Source organism: Dreissena polymorpha, chromosome 8 (genome assembly GCF_020536995.1).
Source record: "Dreissena polymorpha isolate Duluth1 chromosome 8, UMN_Dpol_1.0, whole genome shotgun sequence".
Taxonomy (NCBI): Eukaryota; Metazoa; Mollusca; class Bivalvia; order Myida; family Dreissenidae; genus Dreissena; species Dreissena polymorpha.
The window spans coordinates 87,201,181-87,219,843 of record NC_068362.1 but is presented as its reverse complement, the minus strand read 5'-3'; the positions used below and the strand labels follow the sequence as shown (position 1 = coordinate 87,219,843).

The 18,663-nt window shown below is 36.5% G+C and overlaps 1 protein-coding gene across 2 annotated transcripts in view; it reads right to left on the bottom strand.

The window, feature by feature from the left end:
- The window catches only part of LOC127841238 (solute carrier family 23 member 1-like), a 57,905-nt gene extending 45,966 nt beyond the window's left edge, over window positions 1–11,939 (bottom strand). The window contains exon 1 of one of the 2 annotated variants that reach the window (XM_052369899.1): window positions 11,802–11,939. In XM_052369899.1, the coding sequence (XP_052225859.1) occupies window positions 11,802–11,816 (15 nt within the window). In that variant the 5' untranslated portion in view covers window positions 11,817–11,939. Of the gene's footprint in view, window positions 1–4,355; window positions 4,494–11,801 lie in introns of those variants that run through there. The other variant, XM_052369898.1, reaches the window with a different exon arrangement.
- Between the last annotated feature and the right edge of the window lie 6,724 nt (window positions 11,940–18,663).

Below are 18,663 nucleotides of genomic sequence, written 5' to 3'. Positions count from 1 at the left end.
TTGTGTTTGAGTTTCGACACAAGTAAAACTTAAGCAGTTATCATAAAAATGCATGCTGTGTAATTGAAAATACAATCAAAACGAGGCCAGTAACCCTAATTTTTTATTTCAAATTTTTACATGGTAAGTTTAAGTATTATGTGCAAGACGGTTTTCAAAAATATCTATGACTTGGAAAAAATTCACAAAACCTTCCGCATCACCCCTGATTGTAAAATACCTGGTATAAATATAAGAAGCATATTAAAATTGAATAAGAACGGGACCTAACCTGTGCTTGAAAACTTGAAAACAAATTCGTTAAAGGTGTGCACGTATTTAATACCGCAAATAATACAGAGAAAGATCTTTGCGTTAAATATATGCGCTGTCTTTTCAATCACACCTTTTCAATCAGACATGAAGCAAATTAATTTTTGTAATGGGGCCAAATTCGCGGGGACAATATCGCTCAAATAACAACGTAATTCAAAATCGACGAATACTCCATATTTTACAATATAAATATTGTGAATTCATAGTAAATTCGCTCGATATATCTCATAATTTACGCAAAATTTAAGTTCAAATGAAACGGAATCGGTAAAGTCCATTTTATCGGTGAAATCCATATTTTAATCCATGCTATTGGTATATCATTCTGAAAACTCTGACTTAATGGCTTGGGTTATATTTTTCTTCGACTTTTATAACCATAGTATCCGTCCCTTTAATTCAGTAGAATCGTACTTAGGGTGCAGGATGACATTACTTTTGTTCAACCTTTAAACTTTAATGGATTTAAACTCGACGGTAAGAGGTGCTTTATTTCAAATTACCTTTTTTTTAAACAAATTTTCTTAAGAATTTTAACAAGTGCATTTTATAACAATAAAAGACAGTTTTTTTTTGCTGCTTATGGCGATGTGAAATGCATCAGAATTTCTTTATTTAATAAGCATGTGTTCTTGTTCAACAATTTCATTTTAACTGCATTCATTGAACACGGTTATGTTTCACGCATGGTGAAATTTTGTTACCGATTTCAGACGTTTTCAAGGATTTATTCTTATACCTTAAGATATCTGCACAAACTTAAAAAAAACTGTCTTTTATGCACTATACATTTTTGCATATGTATTTCAATAACATGAGATATTTGCAAAAATAAAGTTCATAACGGTCGGTGTGATTACATTCTGTCCAGTCCGTGTGTATACCCCTGAAAACCCCGTTGATTCTGCGCCCTGGTACTTCAATGTCATTTTCCTCGTCACTAGCAAACGTCAAAATTCATAAAGGATCTTGCATGAGTGGTAGTTTTGTACTTGCCGAGTTTTTATCTTTATTTATATGACGAGTTTAATAAATTCAATACAAAATGACCACGAATCTAAGATTCTATTTATTTTATGCTTTCCGGTGGTTTATAGAGAAATATCAGTGAAATAAAAATGGTATTTCACTGTTTTAAACAGTGTAAAATAACAGTGAAAAATATCGAAATTTTACACTGTTTTACTGTGAAATGACGTCATGTTTTCGACGAAATGACGTCATTAATCCAGCGAAATTATCCAGTTAAACTCTTTTAGAATGTAAATTAACGGTGAAAAAAGCATCAAATAAAAAGAAAATTTGTTGGATTAGATATAATATCGATTTTAATTCACTCGTGATCATAAAAAATACATACTTTCACTAGTGGCTGCGCCAGTCGTGAAAATATTATTTTATATGATCACTCGTGAAATAAAATCGATATTCCATCAAAACCAACAAATAACCTCTATCATTTCGTAAATCAAAGTACTGGCAGTACTGGTGTGACGATGCTTTTGAAGAGGATGGATATAAAACATCAATTTAAGTTTATCTATATCACCACAATTGTGTTTGTTGATACGAACATTTGGGTACGATAAAAAATTTGGGATCGAAAATTTTGGGTACGAAAAAAAATTGGTACGAAAATAATTTGCGTACGAAACATTTTTGGTACGAAAAAAAGTTTAGGGGTACGGGGAAGTAGTACCCGTGGGTAACGTGACCCATTGAGCGAAACTGGGAGGCGGGTCACATTCTTGTTCATTAAGTATGGCAATACCTTCATGATGATTCTCGAAAGTAGGTATGAGCACATAGCCGGACCATGTGAGCTCAATCGTATGAGCACTTGACTATCCGAGTTCGCCCACGAACATATGGATAAGTTAACTAATAGCTAAATGACCTTATACATGTATATGCTGAAATCTAACGATCGAACGAAATATCAAACATGGTATGTACACTTAGGTGGTTGTGTAATTTCTGTTAGAATATCGTATTCAATATGTAAGTTTTAAATGATTGTGCCCGCACTTGAGTTTGTTGCCTTGTTTGAGTCTATACGCGCCTAGGCTGCACCCAGTGTGTGTATTTGTGTTTTTCAAAGTAATGAGTTATCTCCGCGCTGAGGCTGCATAATGTTGGGACCCGGAGTGTGTCCAGCAGTCCTACCTAATAAGATTAGATTGACGACAGTTGGGACGAATTTTGAATGATAGCTGCAATTTCCAGCTATTTGTTTTGTACTGAAATACTTTTAAATTTTTTATATGGTCAAATGCTGTATATACCCGCTTTAACGTGACATTGTGCTTGGTTAATTTAATGTTGGGTTAAGGTGGCATTATGTTGTGCTAAGTTGGCATTATGTTGGGTTAAGTTGACATTATGCTGGGTTTAAATTATGTTGGGTTAAGTTGGCATTATGTTCGGTTAAGTTGACATTATGTTGGGTTAAGTTGGCATTATATTCGATTAAGTTGACATTATGTTCGGTTAAGTTGACATTATGTTGGGATCAGTTGATATTATGTTAGGTTCAGTTAACATTATGTTGGGTTAAGTTTACACCATGTTCTGTTAAGTTGCCATCATGTTCGGTCGTCATTACGTTATGTTCGGTTCATTTGGATCTCCTCGATACAGTAGTCTTAAATGGCGGATCGACTCACACGTGCGCTAATAGAGATAGGGCTTTCTGATCTAATTGCAAATTTCTGCAATGAAAAAAATGACGTCGAAACAGTATCAAAACTAAAGGCCCAGTCTAAATATGATGCCGGTGGAGCCCCGGTGCGTGATGCGGATCTACCGGGAAGAACCGGGGCTCTACTGGGATGAACCGGGGCTCCGCCGGGGACGACCGGGATGATCCGGGGACGACCGAGAACAACCGGGGCTCCACCGGAAAAGTATTCACATGTTTAATACCTCCGGGATGAACCGAGAATCACCGAGAAGGACCGGCAATAACCGGCGCGGCACCAGCAACAATCGGGGCGGCACCGGGAACAACCGGAACGGCACCGTAGCTCCACCGGGGCCAATACAGACCCCGACAGAGCTACGGCAACGCACCGGTTGTCGCCGGTATTGGCCCGGTGGAGCCCCAGTGAATGCCGGCAGAGTCCCAGTAAAGCTACGGTACATCGGTATACCGTCGCTCTGACGGGACGCCACCGGCATTCACCGTGGCTCCGACTGGGCATTAACGGCGAAGACCGGGAATAAACCGGTGCGTTGCCGTAGCTCTGCCGGGGTCTGATGCCGGTATAGCACCGGTGAGTGCCGGTGGAGTAACGGTATACCGAGGCTCTGTCGGGACGCTGCCGTCTTTCACCGGGGCTCCACTTGGGCATTACCGGCAAAAACCGGGGCTCTGCCGGGGCTTCACCGGGATAGCCCGTAGCTAGTCCGGGGTTGACCGGGACTCTGCCGGATTGTTGACCGGCTTCAACAAGGGCGGCACCGGGAAATGGTGTGACCGCGTTATAAAAAAATCTACGATTATTTCGCGTAAACTCTCAGTACGAACGATTAACTTTATGCTGCAAACGTTGTCAAAGCGATTTTGTACAAATAATTTTACACAAAAATCATTCAGTTAGAGCAAAAAATAAGTTAAAGGTGAAAAAATAAGTTTGAATTTAGAAAAAAAAACTTATTATATGCGTCCAGAACTAAAACCTCTTTAGCTTAATGACCATGTGCACTTTATGCTATATTTATGTCTGTCGTTTACCTGTACATACATGAATACTTATCTATCAAATATCAGTATAACAAATGCACGATATTTATTATCTAAATAAAAAATCAGCTTCATATGTCGACGAAATATTCATGAGGTCCAGGTTTAATAAAGCAACTATAAAACTGTATTTTAATGAGTCAGTATCATGTGTGTGCTTTTTTTTATATCATATGATATTTTGTGAGTCTGTTATATACCATGATACACACAGTGTAAAACACTTATACTAGATCTCTGAATTAATTACTCTTTTATTTCACATGAAACAAAAACGAGAAAACTCGAAACTTACGTATTTTCGCTTCATTTTAGAACATATCCTTTACGTGTAAAATGAATATAACCCAATTCGTAAATTTGTAAACAAAATGAGCGCACGTTCGCTACTTATTCTTGTCACGTTCTGCAGTTTAAAGGTTGACTGTGTAGTGGATACATTTTGACCTGTTATATCAACGACTTTCACATTTTACACAAAGAGGCAACCATGCACGTCTGTAAACGTTCCAAAGCAGATTAATAAAAGTAATATTACAATTAACTCGGTTTAACGTGTGTTTTCTTGTAATATAACTATTATTGAAAAATACAACTTTCTTATTAGTTTATGTATTGCAGTTTGTTTTATGCTTTAATGTGGTTTATAGAGAAATATCAGTGAAATAAAACTTATATTTCACTGTTTCAAACTGTTTTACTGTGAAATAACGTAATTTTTTGACGAAATGACGTCATAATACCAGCAAAGTTAATCAGTTAAACTCTTTTACAATGTAAATAAACGGTGAAAAACAGCATAAAATAAAAAAATGTATTCAGAAGAAAGTCGATTTAAATTCACTCGTGATCATAGAAAAAATATATTTTCTAAAATCACTCGTGAAAAAAAAATCGATATTCCACCGAATCCAACAAATAACCTCTATATAATACAAACAATCTTACTTGAAAGTCAACATCTTTTTTGTTTAATATGAGCCTCGACCCAGGAAAACGGGGCTTAATGCATGAGCGTAAAGTCCAAGTGGCTGTACAGTCCGCACAGCTCATCATGATGAACACTTACGGTTTTAATTTTACTGTTAGATGAAGAGGTCTGTTCTTAGCGAAATCCCAGTTAAGGCGGAAAGTAGCCTGTGCGGACTAAACAGGCGAATCTATGATGACACTTTACGCATATACATTAAACACCCTTTTCGCAGACTGTCGCTCAATACTTGATTTTCTATTTCGTATTCCCGCCAGGTTTTAAAGTTTACACATACATTCAGAGCAAGAAAAACACTATTCGCATACTGACAGGTGTACGGTATAATTGCACAATTCAATATCTAACTAAACTCCGTTCTCTGCGTGCATGTTCATACGTTACGTTAACGTCTCCGATTCCAAAGGAAACTTTGCAACAATCGGTTTACTTACTATATATAAAATGTAACAATTCTTAAACACACACAAATTCACATTGTGTTTGTAATGAAAAAAAGTTAAATATACATCAAGTAACAGTGTGTTTTTTCATTCAAAATCGGGCGCGGTAATCGGTCCCATTCCCAATAGAAAAAAGTATGGATTTTCCCAAAATGGAGCTCAAAACTCCCAATGGAAGGTTTCCAAAAAAAAACAACAAATTGTCAAGTCCCATCCATATTAGTTCGACTTAATAAATATGATACTGTAAACATTTGTATTCTCAATTTTCGAAGTAAAAGTACAATATTATGATGAAATAAATATAGCCAAATACTACGTCGTGGAAGGTGATCGATACAATCACGTTCATGTGCTCGTTGCGAGTACCAAATTCACGCGTTTTAGGTTTTTCTAAGTCTTTAGTCTCAAACGTGTCTCAATATTAATAAAGTATTATTTACAAATAAAACATAAGTATCGACCTTTAAAACGCATTCCAATCCGTATATTGTAAGATGCATAACAACCATTAGATAATTGACCCTCTTGATGTATTCGGTTAGATAACAAAGATTTGGGTTCGGAGGTTAAAGGGGCCTTTACACGCTTTTGTAAATTGACAAAATTTAAAAAAGTTGTTTCAGATTCACACATTTTCGTTTTAGTTATGATATATGTGAGGAAAAAGTACTACTGAACATTTACCATGCTCTTAAATATCCATTATAATGTATCTTTTGACGATTTGAAAACCTGAAAATTATAAAGAAACGATTGAATAATTTGCAAAGTTCTGTTGTTGTCGTTATATTTTGTGAAACTACGAGGATTGCTTAAATATAAGGTAAACAAGGGCTGTTTGTAAAACATGCATGCCCCCCATATGGGCTGTCAGTTGTAGTGGCAGCCATTGTGTGAATACGTTTCTTGGCACTGTGACCTAGACCTTTGACCTAGTGACCTGAAAATAAATAGGGGTCATCTGTGAGTCATGATCAATGTACCTATGAAGTTTCATGATCCTAGGCATAAGCGTTCTTGAGTTATATACCGGAAACCATTTTACTATTTCGGGACACCGTGACCTTGACCTTTGACCTAGTGACCTGAAAATCAATAGGGGTCATCTGTGAGTCATGATCAATGTACCTATGAAGTTTCATGATCCTAGGCACAAGCGTTCTTGAGTTATCATCCGGAAACAATGTTTTACTATTTCGGGTCACCGTGACCTTGACCTTTGACCTAGTGAACTGAAAATCAATAGGGGTCATCTGCGAGTCATGATCAATGTACCTATGAAGTTTCATGATCCTAGGCATAAGCGTTCTTAAGTTATCATCCGGAAACCATTTTACTATTTCGGGTCACCGTGACCTTGACCTTTGACCTAGCGACCTGAAAATCAATAGGGGTCATCTTCGAGTCATGATCAATGTACCAATGAAGTTTCATGATCCTAGGCATAAGCGTTCTTGAGTTATCATCCGGAAACCATTTTACTATTTCGGGTCACCGTGACCATGACCTTTGACCTAGTGACCTCAAAATCAATAGGGGTCGTCTGCGAGTCATGATCAATGTACCTATGAAGTTTCATGATCCTAGGCCTAAGCGTTCTTGAGTTATCATCCGGAAACCATCTTGGGGACGGACGGACATACGGACAGACCGACATGTGCAAAACAATATACCCCTCTTCTTCGAAGGGGGGCATAAAAATACATCTCCTCATAGCATAAGCACGGATGGCAGAGTGGTCTAAGCGGAAGACGTTTTACTTCAGGACTCTAGGGGTCAGTGGTTCGAGCCCTGTTGCGGGTTACTTTTTTTTAGTCTGTTTTAAATTGTATTCTCTTTTTTCACTGGAGATTTTTAGGTTCAATGTTTAAATTTACCAATATAACGCATTTTATGACAAACTTAAAAACATGCCAAAATCTGTGTAGGTTCAACTTTTAGCAGTGATTGTGTTTGAGTTTCGACACAAGTAAAACTTAAGCAGTTATCATAAAAATGCATGCTGTGTAATTGAAAATACAATCAAAACGAGGCCAGTAACCCTAATTTTTTATTTCAAATTTTTACATGGTAAGTTTAAGTATTATGTGCAAGACGGTTTTCAAAAATATCTATGACTTGGAAAAAATTCACAAAACCTTCCGCATCACCCCTGATTGTAAAATACCTGGTATAAATATAAGAAGCATATTAAAATTGAATAAGAACGGGACCTAACCTGTGCTTGAAAACTTGAAAACAAATTCGTTAAAGGTGTGCACGTATTTAATACCGCAAATAATACAGAGAAAGATCTTTGCGTTAAATATATGCGCTGTCTTTTCAATCACACCTTTTCAATCAGACATGAAGCAAATTAATTTTTGTAATGGGGCCAAATTCGCGGGGACAATATCGCTCAAATAACAACGTAATTCAAAATCGACGAATACTCCATATTTTACAATATAAATATTGTGAATTCATAGTAAATTCGCTCGATATATCTCATAATTTACGCAAAATTTAAGTTCAAATGAAACGGAATCGGTAAAGTCCATTTTATCGGTGAAATCCATATTTTAATCCATGCTATTGGTATATCATTCTGAAAACTCTGACTTAATGGCTTGGGTTATATTTTTCTTCGACTTTTATAACCATAGTATCCGTCCCTTTAATTCAGTAGAATCGTACTTAGGGTGCAGGATGACATTACTTTTGTTCAACCTTTAAACTTTAATGGATTTAAACTCGACGGTAAGAGGTGCTTTATTTCAAATTACCTTTTTTTTAAACAAATTTTCTTAAGAATTTTAACAAGTGCATTTTATAACAATAAAAGACAGTTTTTTTTTGCTGCTTATGGCGATGTGAAATGCATCAGAATTTCTTTATTTAATAAGCATGTGTTCTTGTTCAACAATTTCATTTTAACTGCATTCATTGAACACGGTTATGTTTCACGCATGGTGAAATTTTGTTACCGATTTCAGACGTTTTCAAGGATTTATTCTTATACCTTAAGATATCTGCACAAACTTAAAAAAAAACTGTCTTTTATGCACTATACATTTTTGCATATGTATTTCAATAACATGAGATATTTGCAAAAATAAAGTTCATAACGGTCGGTGTGATTACATTCTGTCCAGTCCGTGTGTATACCCCTGAAAACCCCGTTGATTCTGCGCCCTGGTACTTCAATGTCATTTTCCTCGTCACTAGCAAACGTCAAAATTCATAAAGGATCTTGCATGAGTGGTAGTTTTGTACTTGCCGAGTTTTTATCTTTATTTATATGACGAGTTTAATAAATTCAATACAAAATGACCACGAATCTAAGATTCTATTTATTTTATGCTTTCCGGTGGTTTATAGAGAAATATCAGTGAAATAAAAATGGTATTTCACTGTTTTAAACAGTGTAAAATAACAGTGAAAAATATCGAAATTTTACACTGTTTTACTGTGAAATGACGTCATGTTTTCGACGAAATGACGTCATTAATCCAGCGAAATTATCCAGTTAAACTCTTTTAGAATGTAAATTAACGGTGAAAAAAGCATCAAATAAAAAGAAAATTTGTTGGATTAGATATAATATCGATTTTAATTCACTCGTGATCATAAAAAATACATACTTTCACTAGTGGCTGCGCCAGTCGTGAAAATATTATTTTATATGATCACTCGTGAAATAAAATCGATATTCCATCAAAACCAACAAATATCCTCTATCATTTCGTAAATCAAAGTACTGGCAGTACTGGTGTGACGATGCTTTTGAAGAGGATGGATATAAAACATCAATTTAAGTTTATCTATATCACCACAATTGTGTTTGTTGATACGAACATTTGGGTACGATAAAAAATTTGGGATCGAAAATTTTGGGTACGAAAAAAAATTGGTACGAAAATAATTTGCGTACGAAACATTTTTGGTACGAAAAAAAGTTTAGGGGTACGGGGAAGTAGTACCCGTGGGTAACGTGACCCATTGAGCGAAACTGGGAGGCGGGTCACATTCTTGTTCATTAAGTATGGCAATACCTTCATGATGATTCTCGAAAGTAGGTATGAGCACATAGCCGGACCATGTGAGCTCAATCGTATGAGCACTTGACTATCCGAGTTCGCCCACGAACATATGGATAAGTTAACTAATAGCTAAATGACCTTATACATGTATATGCTGAAATCTAACGATCGAACGAAATATCAAACATGGTATGTACACTTAGGTGGTTGTGTAATTTCTGTTAGAATATCGTATTCAATATGTAAGTTTTAAATGATTGTGCCCGCACTTGAGTTTGTTGCCTTGTTTGAGTCTATACGCGCCTAGGCTGCACCCAGTGTGTGTATTTGTGTTTTTTCAAAGTAATGAGTTATCTCCGCGCTGAGGCTGCATAATGTTGGGACCCGGAGTGTGTCCAGCAGTCCTACCTAATAAGATTAGATTGACGACAGTTGGGACGAATTTTGAATGATAGCTGCAATTTCCAGCTATTTGTTTTGTACTGAAATACTTTTAAATTTTTTATATGGTCAAATGCTGTATATACCCGCTTTAACGTGACATTGTGCTTGGTTAATTTAATGTTGGGTTAAGGTGGCATTATGTTGTGCTAAGTTGGCATTATGTTGGGTTAAGTTGACATTATGCTGGGTTTAAATTATGTTGGGTTAAGTTGGCATTATGTTCGGTTAAGTTGACATTATGTTGGGTTAAGTTGGCATTATATTCGATTAAGTTGACATTATGTTCGGTTAAGTTGACATTATGTTGGGATCAGTTGATATTATGTTAGGTTCAGTTAACATTATGTTGGGTTAAGTTTACACCATGTTCTGTTAAGTTGCCATCATGTTCGGTCGTCATTACGTTATGTTCGGTTCATTTGGATCTCCTCGATACAGTAGTCTTAAATGGCGGATCGACTCACACGTGCGCTAATAGAGATAGGGCTTTCTGATCTAATTGCAAATTTCTGCAATGAAAAAAATGACGTCGAAACAGTATCAAAACTAAAGGCCCAGTCTAAATATGATGCCGGTGGAGCCCCGGTGCGTGATGCGGATCTACCGGGAAGAACCGGGGCTCTACTGGGATGAACCGGGGCTCCGCCGGGGACGACCGGGATGATCCGGGGACGACCGAGAACAACCGGGGCTCCACCGGAAAAGTATTCACATGTTTAATACCTCCGGGATGAACCGAGAATCACCGAGAAGGACCGGCAATAACCGGCGCGGCACCAGCAACAATCGGGGCGGCACCGGGAACAACCGGAACGGCACCGTAGCTCCACCGGGGCCAATACAGACCCCGACAGAGCTACGGCAACGCACCGGTTGTCGCCGGTATTGGCCCGGTGGAGCCCCAGTGAATGCCGGCAGAGTCCCAGTAAAGCTACGGTACATCGGTATACCGTCGCTCTGACGGGACGCCACCGGCATTCACCGTGGCTCCGACTGGGCATTAACGGCGAAGACCGGGAATAAACCGGTGCGTTGCCGTAGCTCTGCCGGGGTCTGATGCCGGTATAGCACCGGTGAGTGCCGGTGGAGTAACGGTATACCGAGGCTCTGTCGGGACGCTGCCGTCTTTCACCGGGGCTCCACTTGGGCATTACCGGCAAAAACCGGGGCTCTGCCGGGGCTTCACCGGGATAGCCCGTAGCTAGTCCGGGGTTGACCGGGACTCTGCCGGATTGTTGACCGGCTTCAACAAGGGCGGCACCGGGAAATGGTGTGACCGCGTTATAAAAAAATCTACGATTCTTTCGCGTAAACTCTCAGTACGAACGATTAACTTTATGCTGCAAACGTTGTCAAAGCGATTTTGTACAAATAATTTTACACAAAAATCATTCAGTTAGAGCAAAAAATAAGTTAAAGGTGAAAAAATAAGTTTGAATTTAGAAAAAAAAACTTATTATATGCGTCCAGAACTAAAACCTCTTTAGCTTAATGACCATGTGCACTTTATGCTATATTTATGTCTGTCGTTTACCTGTACATACATGAATACTTATCTATCAAATATCAGTATAACAAATGCACGATATTTATTATCTAAATAAAAAATCAGCTTCATATGTCGACGAAATATTCATGAGGTCCAGGTTTAATAAAGCAACTATAAAACTGTATTTTAATGAGTCAGTACCATGTGTGTGCTTTTTTTTATATCATATGATATTTTGTGAGTCTGTTATATACCATGATACACACAGTGTAAAACACTTATACTAGATCTCTGAATTAATTACTCTTTTATTTCACATGAAACAAAAACGAGAAAACTCGAAACTTACGTATTTTCGCTTCATTTTAGAACATATCCTTTACGTGTAAAATGAATATAACCCAATTCGTAAATTTGTAAACAAAATGAGCGCACGTTCGCTACTTATTCTTGTCACGTTCTGCAGTTTAAAGGTTGACTGTGTAGTGGATACATTTTGACCTGTTATATCAACGACTTTCACATTTTACACAAAGAGGCAACCATGCACGTCTGTAAACGTTCCAAAGCAGATTAATAAAAGTAATATTACAATTAACTCGGTTTAACGTGTGTTTTCTTGTAATATAACTATTATTGAAAAATACAACTTTCTTATTAGTTTATGTATTGCAGTTTGTTTTATGCTTTAATGTGGTTTATAGAGAAATATCAGTGAAATAAAACTTATATTTCACTGTTTCAAACTGTTTTACTGTGAAATAACGTAATTTTTTGACGAAATGACGTCATAATACCAGCAAAGTTAATCAGTTAAACTCTTTTACAATGTAAATAAACGGTGAAAAACAGCATAAAATAAAAAAATGTATTCAGAAGAAAGTCGATTTAAATTCACTCGTGATCATAGAAAAAATATATTTTCTAAAATCACTCGTGAAAAAAAAATCGATATTCCACCGAATCCAACAAATAACCTCTATATAATACAAACAATCTTACTTGAAAGTCAACATCTTTTTTGTTTAATATGAGCCTCGACCCAGGAAAACGGGGCTTAATGCATGAGCGTAAAGTCCAAGTGGCTGTACAGTCCGCACAGCTCATCATGATGAACACTTACGGTTTTAATTTTACTGTTAGATGAAGAGGTCTGTTCTTAGCGAAATTCCAGTTAAGGCGGAAAGTAGCCTGTGCGGACTAAACAGGCGAATCTATGATGACACTTTACGCATATACATTAAACACCCTTTTCGCAGACTGTCGCTCAATACTTGATTTTCTATTTCGTATTCCCGCCAGGTTTTAAAGTTTACACATACATTCAGAGCAAGAAAAACACTATTCGCATACTGACAGGTGTACGGTATAATTGCACAATTCAATATCTAACTTAACTCCGTTCTCTGCGTGCATGTTCATACGTTACGTTAACGTCTCCGATTCCAAAGGAAACTTTGCAACAATCGGTTTACTTACTATATATAAAATGTAACAATTCTTAAACACACACAAATTCACATTGTGTTTGTAATGAAAAAAAGTTAAATATACATCAAGTAACAGTGTGTTTTTTCATTCAAAATCGGGCGCGGTAATCGGTCCCATTCCCAATAGAAAAAAGTATGGATTTTCCCAAAATGGAGCTCAAAACTCCCAATGGAAGGTTTCCAAAAAAAAACAACAAATTGTCAAGTCCCATCCATATTAGTTCGACTTAATAAATATGATACTGTAAACATTTGTATTCTCAATTTTCGAAGTAAAAGTACAATATTATGATGAAATAAATATAGCCAAATACTACGTCGTGGAAGGTGATCGATACAATCACGTTCATGTGCTCGTTGCGAGTACCAAATTCACGCGTTTTAGGTTTTTCTAAGTCTTTAGTCTCAAACGTGTCTCAATATTAATAAAGTATTATTTACAAATAAAACATAAGTATCGACCTTTAAAACGCATTCCAATCCGTATATTGTAAGATGCATAACAACCATTAGATAATTGACCCTCTTGATGTATTCGGTTAGATAACAAAGATTTGAGTTCGGAGGTTAAAGGGGCCTTTACACGCTTTTGTAAATTGACAAAATTTAAAAAAGTTGTTTCAGATTCACACATTTTCGTTTTAGTTATGATATATGTGAGGAAAAAGTACTACTGAACATTTACCATGCTCTTAAATATCCATTATAATGTATCTTTTGACGATTTGAAAACCTGAAAATTATAAAGAAACGATTGAATAATTTGCAAAGTTCTGTTGTTGTCGTTATATTTTGTGAAACTACGAGGATTGCTTAAATATAAGGTAAACAAGGGCTGTTTGTAAAACATGCATGCCCCCCATATGGGCTGTCAGTTGTAGTGGCAGCCATTGTGTGAATACGTTTCTTGGCACTGTGACCTAGACCTTTGACCTAGTGACCTGAAAATAAATAGGGGTCATCTGTGAGTCATGATCAATGTACCTATGAAGTTTCATGATCCTAGGCATAAGCGTTCTTGAGTTATATACCGGAAACCATTTTACTATTTCGGGACACCGTGACCTTGACCTTTGACCTAGTGACCTGAAAATCAATAGGGGTCATCTGTGAGTCATGATCAATGTACCTATGAAGTTTCATGATCCTAGGCACAAGCGTTCTTGAGTTATCATCCGGAAACAATGTTTTACTATTTCGGGTCACCGTGACCTTGACCTTTGACCTAGTGAACTGAAAATCAATAGGGGTCATCTGCGAGTCATGATCAATGTACCTATGAAGTTTCATGATCCTAGGCATAAGCGTTCTTAAGTTATCATCCGGAAACCATTTTACTATTTCGGGTCACCGTGACCTTGACCTTTGACCTAGCGACCTGAAAATCAATAGGGGTCATCTTCGAGTCATGATCAATGTACCAATGAAGTTTCATGATCCTAGGCATAAGCGTTCTTGAGTTATCATCCGGAAACCATTTTACTATTTCGGGTCACCGTGACCATGACCTTTGACCTAGTGACCTCAAAATCAATAGGGGTCGTCTGCGAGTCATGATCAATGTACCTATGAAGTTTCATGATCCTAGGCCTAAGCGTTCTTGAGTTATCATCCGGAAACCATCTTGGGGACGGACGGACATACGGACATACGGACAGACCGACATGTGCAAAACAATATACCCCTCTTCTTCGAAGGGGGGCATAAAAATACATCTCCTCATAGCATAAGCACGGATGGCCGAGTGGTCTAAGCGGAAGACGTTTTACTTCAGGACTCTAGGGGTCAGTGGTTCGAGCCCTGTTGCGGGTTACTTTTTTTTAGTCTGTTTTAAATTGTATTCTCTTTTTTCACTGGAGATTTTTAGGTTCAATGTTTAAATTTACCAATATAACGCATTTTATGACAAACTTAAAAACATGCCAAAATCTGTGTAGGTTCAACTTTTAGCAGTGATTGTGTTTGAGTTTCGACACAAGTAAAACTTAAGCAGTTATCATAAAAATGCATGCTGTGTAATTGAAAATACAATCAAAACGAGGCCAGTAACCCTAATTTTTTATTTCAAATTTTACATGGTAAGTTTAAGTATTATGTGCAAGACGGTTTTCAAAAATATCTATGACTTGGAAAAAATTCACAAAACCTTCCGCATCACCCCTGATTGTAAAATACCTGGTATAAATATAAGAAGCATATTAAAATTGAATAAGAACGGGACCTAACCTGTGCTTGAAAACTTGAAAACAAATTCGTTAAAGGTGTGCACGTATTTAATACCGCAAATAATACAGAGAAAGATCTTTGCGTTAAATATATGCGCTGTCTTTTCAATCACACCTTTTCAATCAGACATGAAGCAAATTAATTTTTGTAATGGGGCCAAATTCGCGGGGACAATATCGCTCAAATAACAACGTAATTCAAAATCGACGAATACTCCATATTTTACAATATAAATATTGTGAATTCATAGTAAATTCGCTCGATATATCTCATAATTTACGCAAAATTTAAGTTCAAATGAAACGGAATCGGTAAAGTCCATTTTATCGGTGAAATCCATATTTTAATCCATGCTATTGGTATATCATTCTGAAAACTCTGACTTAATGGCTTGGGTTATATTTTTCTTCGACTTTTATAACCATAGTATCCGTCCCTTTAATTCAGTAGAATCGTACTTAGGGTGCAGGATGACATTACTTTTGTTCAACCTTTTAACTTTAATGGATTTAAACTCGACGGTAAGAGGTGCTTTATTTCAAATTACCTTTTTTTAAACAAATTTTCTTAAGAATTTTAACAAGTGCATTTTATAACAATAAAAGACAGTTTTTTTTGCTGCTTATGGCGATGTGAAATGCATCAGAATTTCTTTATTTAATAAGCATGTGTTCTTGTTCAACAATTTCATTTTAACTGCATTCATTGAACACGGTTATGTTTTACGCATGGTGAAATTTTGTTACCGATTTCAGACGTTTTCAAGGATTTATTCTTATACCTTAAGATATCTGCACAAACTTAAAAAAAACTGTCTTTTATGCACTATACATTTTTGCATATGTATTTCAATAACTTGAGATATTTGCAAAAATAAAGTTCATAACGGTCGGTGTGATTACATTCTGTCCAGTCCGTGTGTATACCCCTGAAAACCCCGTTGATTCTGCGCCCTGGTACTTCAATGTCATTTTCCTCGTCACTAGCAAACGTCAAAATTCATAAAGGATCTTGCATGAGTGGTAGTTTTGTACTTGCCGAGTTTTTATCTTTATTTAGATGACGAGTTTAATAAATTCAATACAAAATGACCACGAATCTAAGATTCTATTTATTTTATGCTTTCCGGTGGTTTATAGAGAAAAATCAGTGAAATAAAATGGTATTTCACTGTTTTAAACAGTGTAAAATAACAGTGAAAAATATCGAAATTTTACACTGTTTTTACTGTGAAATGACGTCATGTTTTCGACGAAATGACGTCATTAATCCAGCGAAATTATCCAGTTAAACTCTTTTAGAATGTAAATTAACGGTGAAAAAAGCATCAAATAAAAAGAAAATTTGTTGGATTAGATATAATATCGATTTTAATTCACTCGTGATCATAAAAAATACATATTTTCACTAGTGGCTGCGCCAGTCGTGAAAATATTATTTTATATGATCACTCGTGAAATAAAATCGATATTCCATCAAAACCAACAAATATCCTCTATCATTTCGTAAATCAAAGTACTGGCAGTACTGGTGTGACGATGCTTTTGAAGAGAATGGATATAAAACATCAATTTAAGTTTATCTATATCACCACAATTGTGTTTGTTGATACGAACATTTGGGTACGATAAAAAATTTGGGATCGAAAATTTTGGGTACGAAAAAAAATTGGTACGAAAATAATTTGCGTACGAAACATTTTTGGTACGAAAAAAAGTTTAGGGGTACGGGGAAGTAGTACCCGTGGGTAACGTGACCCATTGAGCGAAACTTGGAGGCGGGTCACATTCTTGTTCATTAAGTATGGCAATACCTTCATAATGATTCTCGAAAGTAGGTATGAGCACATAGCCGGACCATGTGAGCTCAATCGTATGAGCACTTGACTATCCGAGTTCGCCCACGAACATATGGATAAGTTAACTAATAGCTAAATGACCTCATACATGTATATGCTGAAATCTAACGATCGAACGAAATATCAAACATGGTATGTACACTTAGGTGGTTGTGTAATTTCTGTTAGAATATCGTATTCAATATGTAAGTTTTAAATGATTGTGCCCGCACTTGAGTTTGTTGCCTTGTTTGAGTCTATACGCGCCTAGGCTGCACCCAGTGTGTGTATTTGTGTTTTTCAAAGTAATGAGTTATCTCCGCGCTGAGGCTGCATAATGTTGGGACCCGGAGTGTGTCCAGCAGTCCTACCTAATAAGATTAGATTGACGACAGTTGGGACGAATTTTGAATGATAGCTGCAATTTCCAGCTATTTGTTTTGTACTGAAATACTTTTTAATTTTTTATATGGTCAAATGCTGCGGGGGGATGAGATTATCCGGAAAAAAAAAACACCTGTCCGGAATGGTGACCACAAAACAGACAAAATATAACATTGCGCCGGGAGCGGTATCGAACCGGTGTCGTAAAGGTGAAAATGCGAACGGCCTTTCCACTGCGCTAGCGGGACGGACAATTACGCAAAGAAATGTTGTTTTATCTATATATATCATAGCAGTGCAGCGTTTACAATTTGCAGGTTCGAAATTGTTCGCATTCTTTAGTTTTGTGATCACGTAAAAAGTTAATTTTACATGTTTTTATTCGCAATTTATTTACTAAATCGAGAACAAATATCAAACAAAATAGAGAAAATATATAGTTGTTTCATTGGTCAATAAAAATAAAATGGATGTAAAATTACTAATTTGAAATTAACGTTCTGATAAACTTATTAAATCTGTTTCCCCAGGATATGCTGTTCTATTAATATTTACCTTTATCAACACGAACGACAACTCTGCTAGGAGAATGTTATCAATGAAAATCAACGAGCAATCTCCTACGCAGTGGCGAATGCCAAGCGAAGTAACTGAAAAATCGAGTTATCTCAATCGGACTGGCTCGGTCTTTTACATAGGTCGCCATTGTAAAGATTTTTTTTACTGGTTATCAAACCTTAGACGCTGCTGTTCCAGCATCGTCAAAAATGACGTTATTTCACAGTTGTATAACTAGTGTAGTAACAACCGTGTAATAAACAAAATTAAGAATTACGTTATTTCACTCCTGGAGCGAAGGTCATGTTATAAAAATCTATATTGATATTCAATAGTAACTGTATATTATAAAAATCAGAACATTCTGTATACGTTACAAAACGAATATATAAGCTTACCTCATACAATTCCATTTCATAAATTACATAAATAAGTTGACAAAGACGGCCAACATCGTTTTAGATGTTTACCACCACCACAACGTTTCAGTTTTCAAATATTATCACGCGAGTTTTACGATGCGAATTGAACTGTAAATTATTAAAATTCAAACAACGCATGAAGAATTTTACATTAAACGCAGTCAACCGATGCAATCGATGCATGATGTATGCGTGAAATGAACAGTGTAGGTCGAGACGACCCGTCTATTGACCTAAACTGGCGTATACAAATCTTAATCCATGTATGCCTAGCGTCTAGAAAAAAGGCATTGG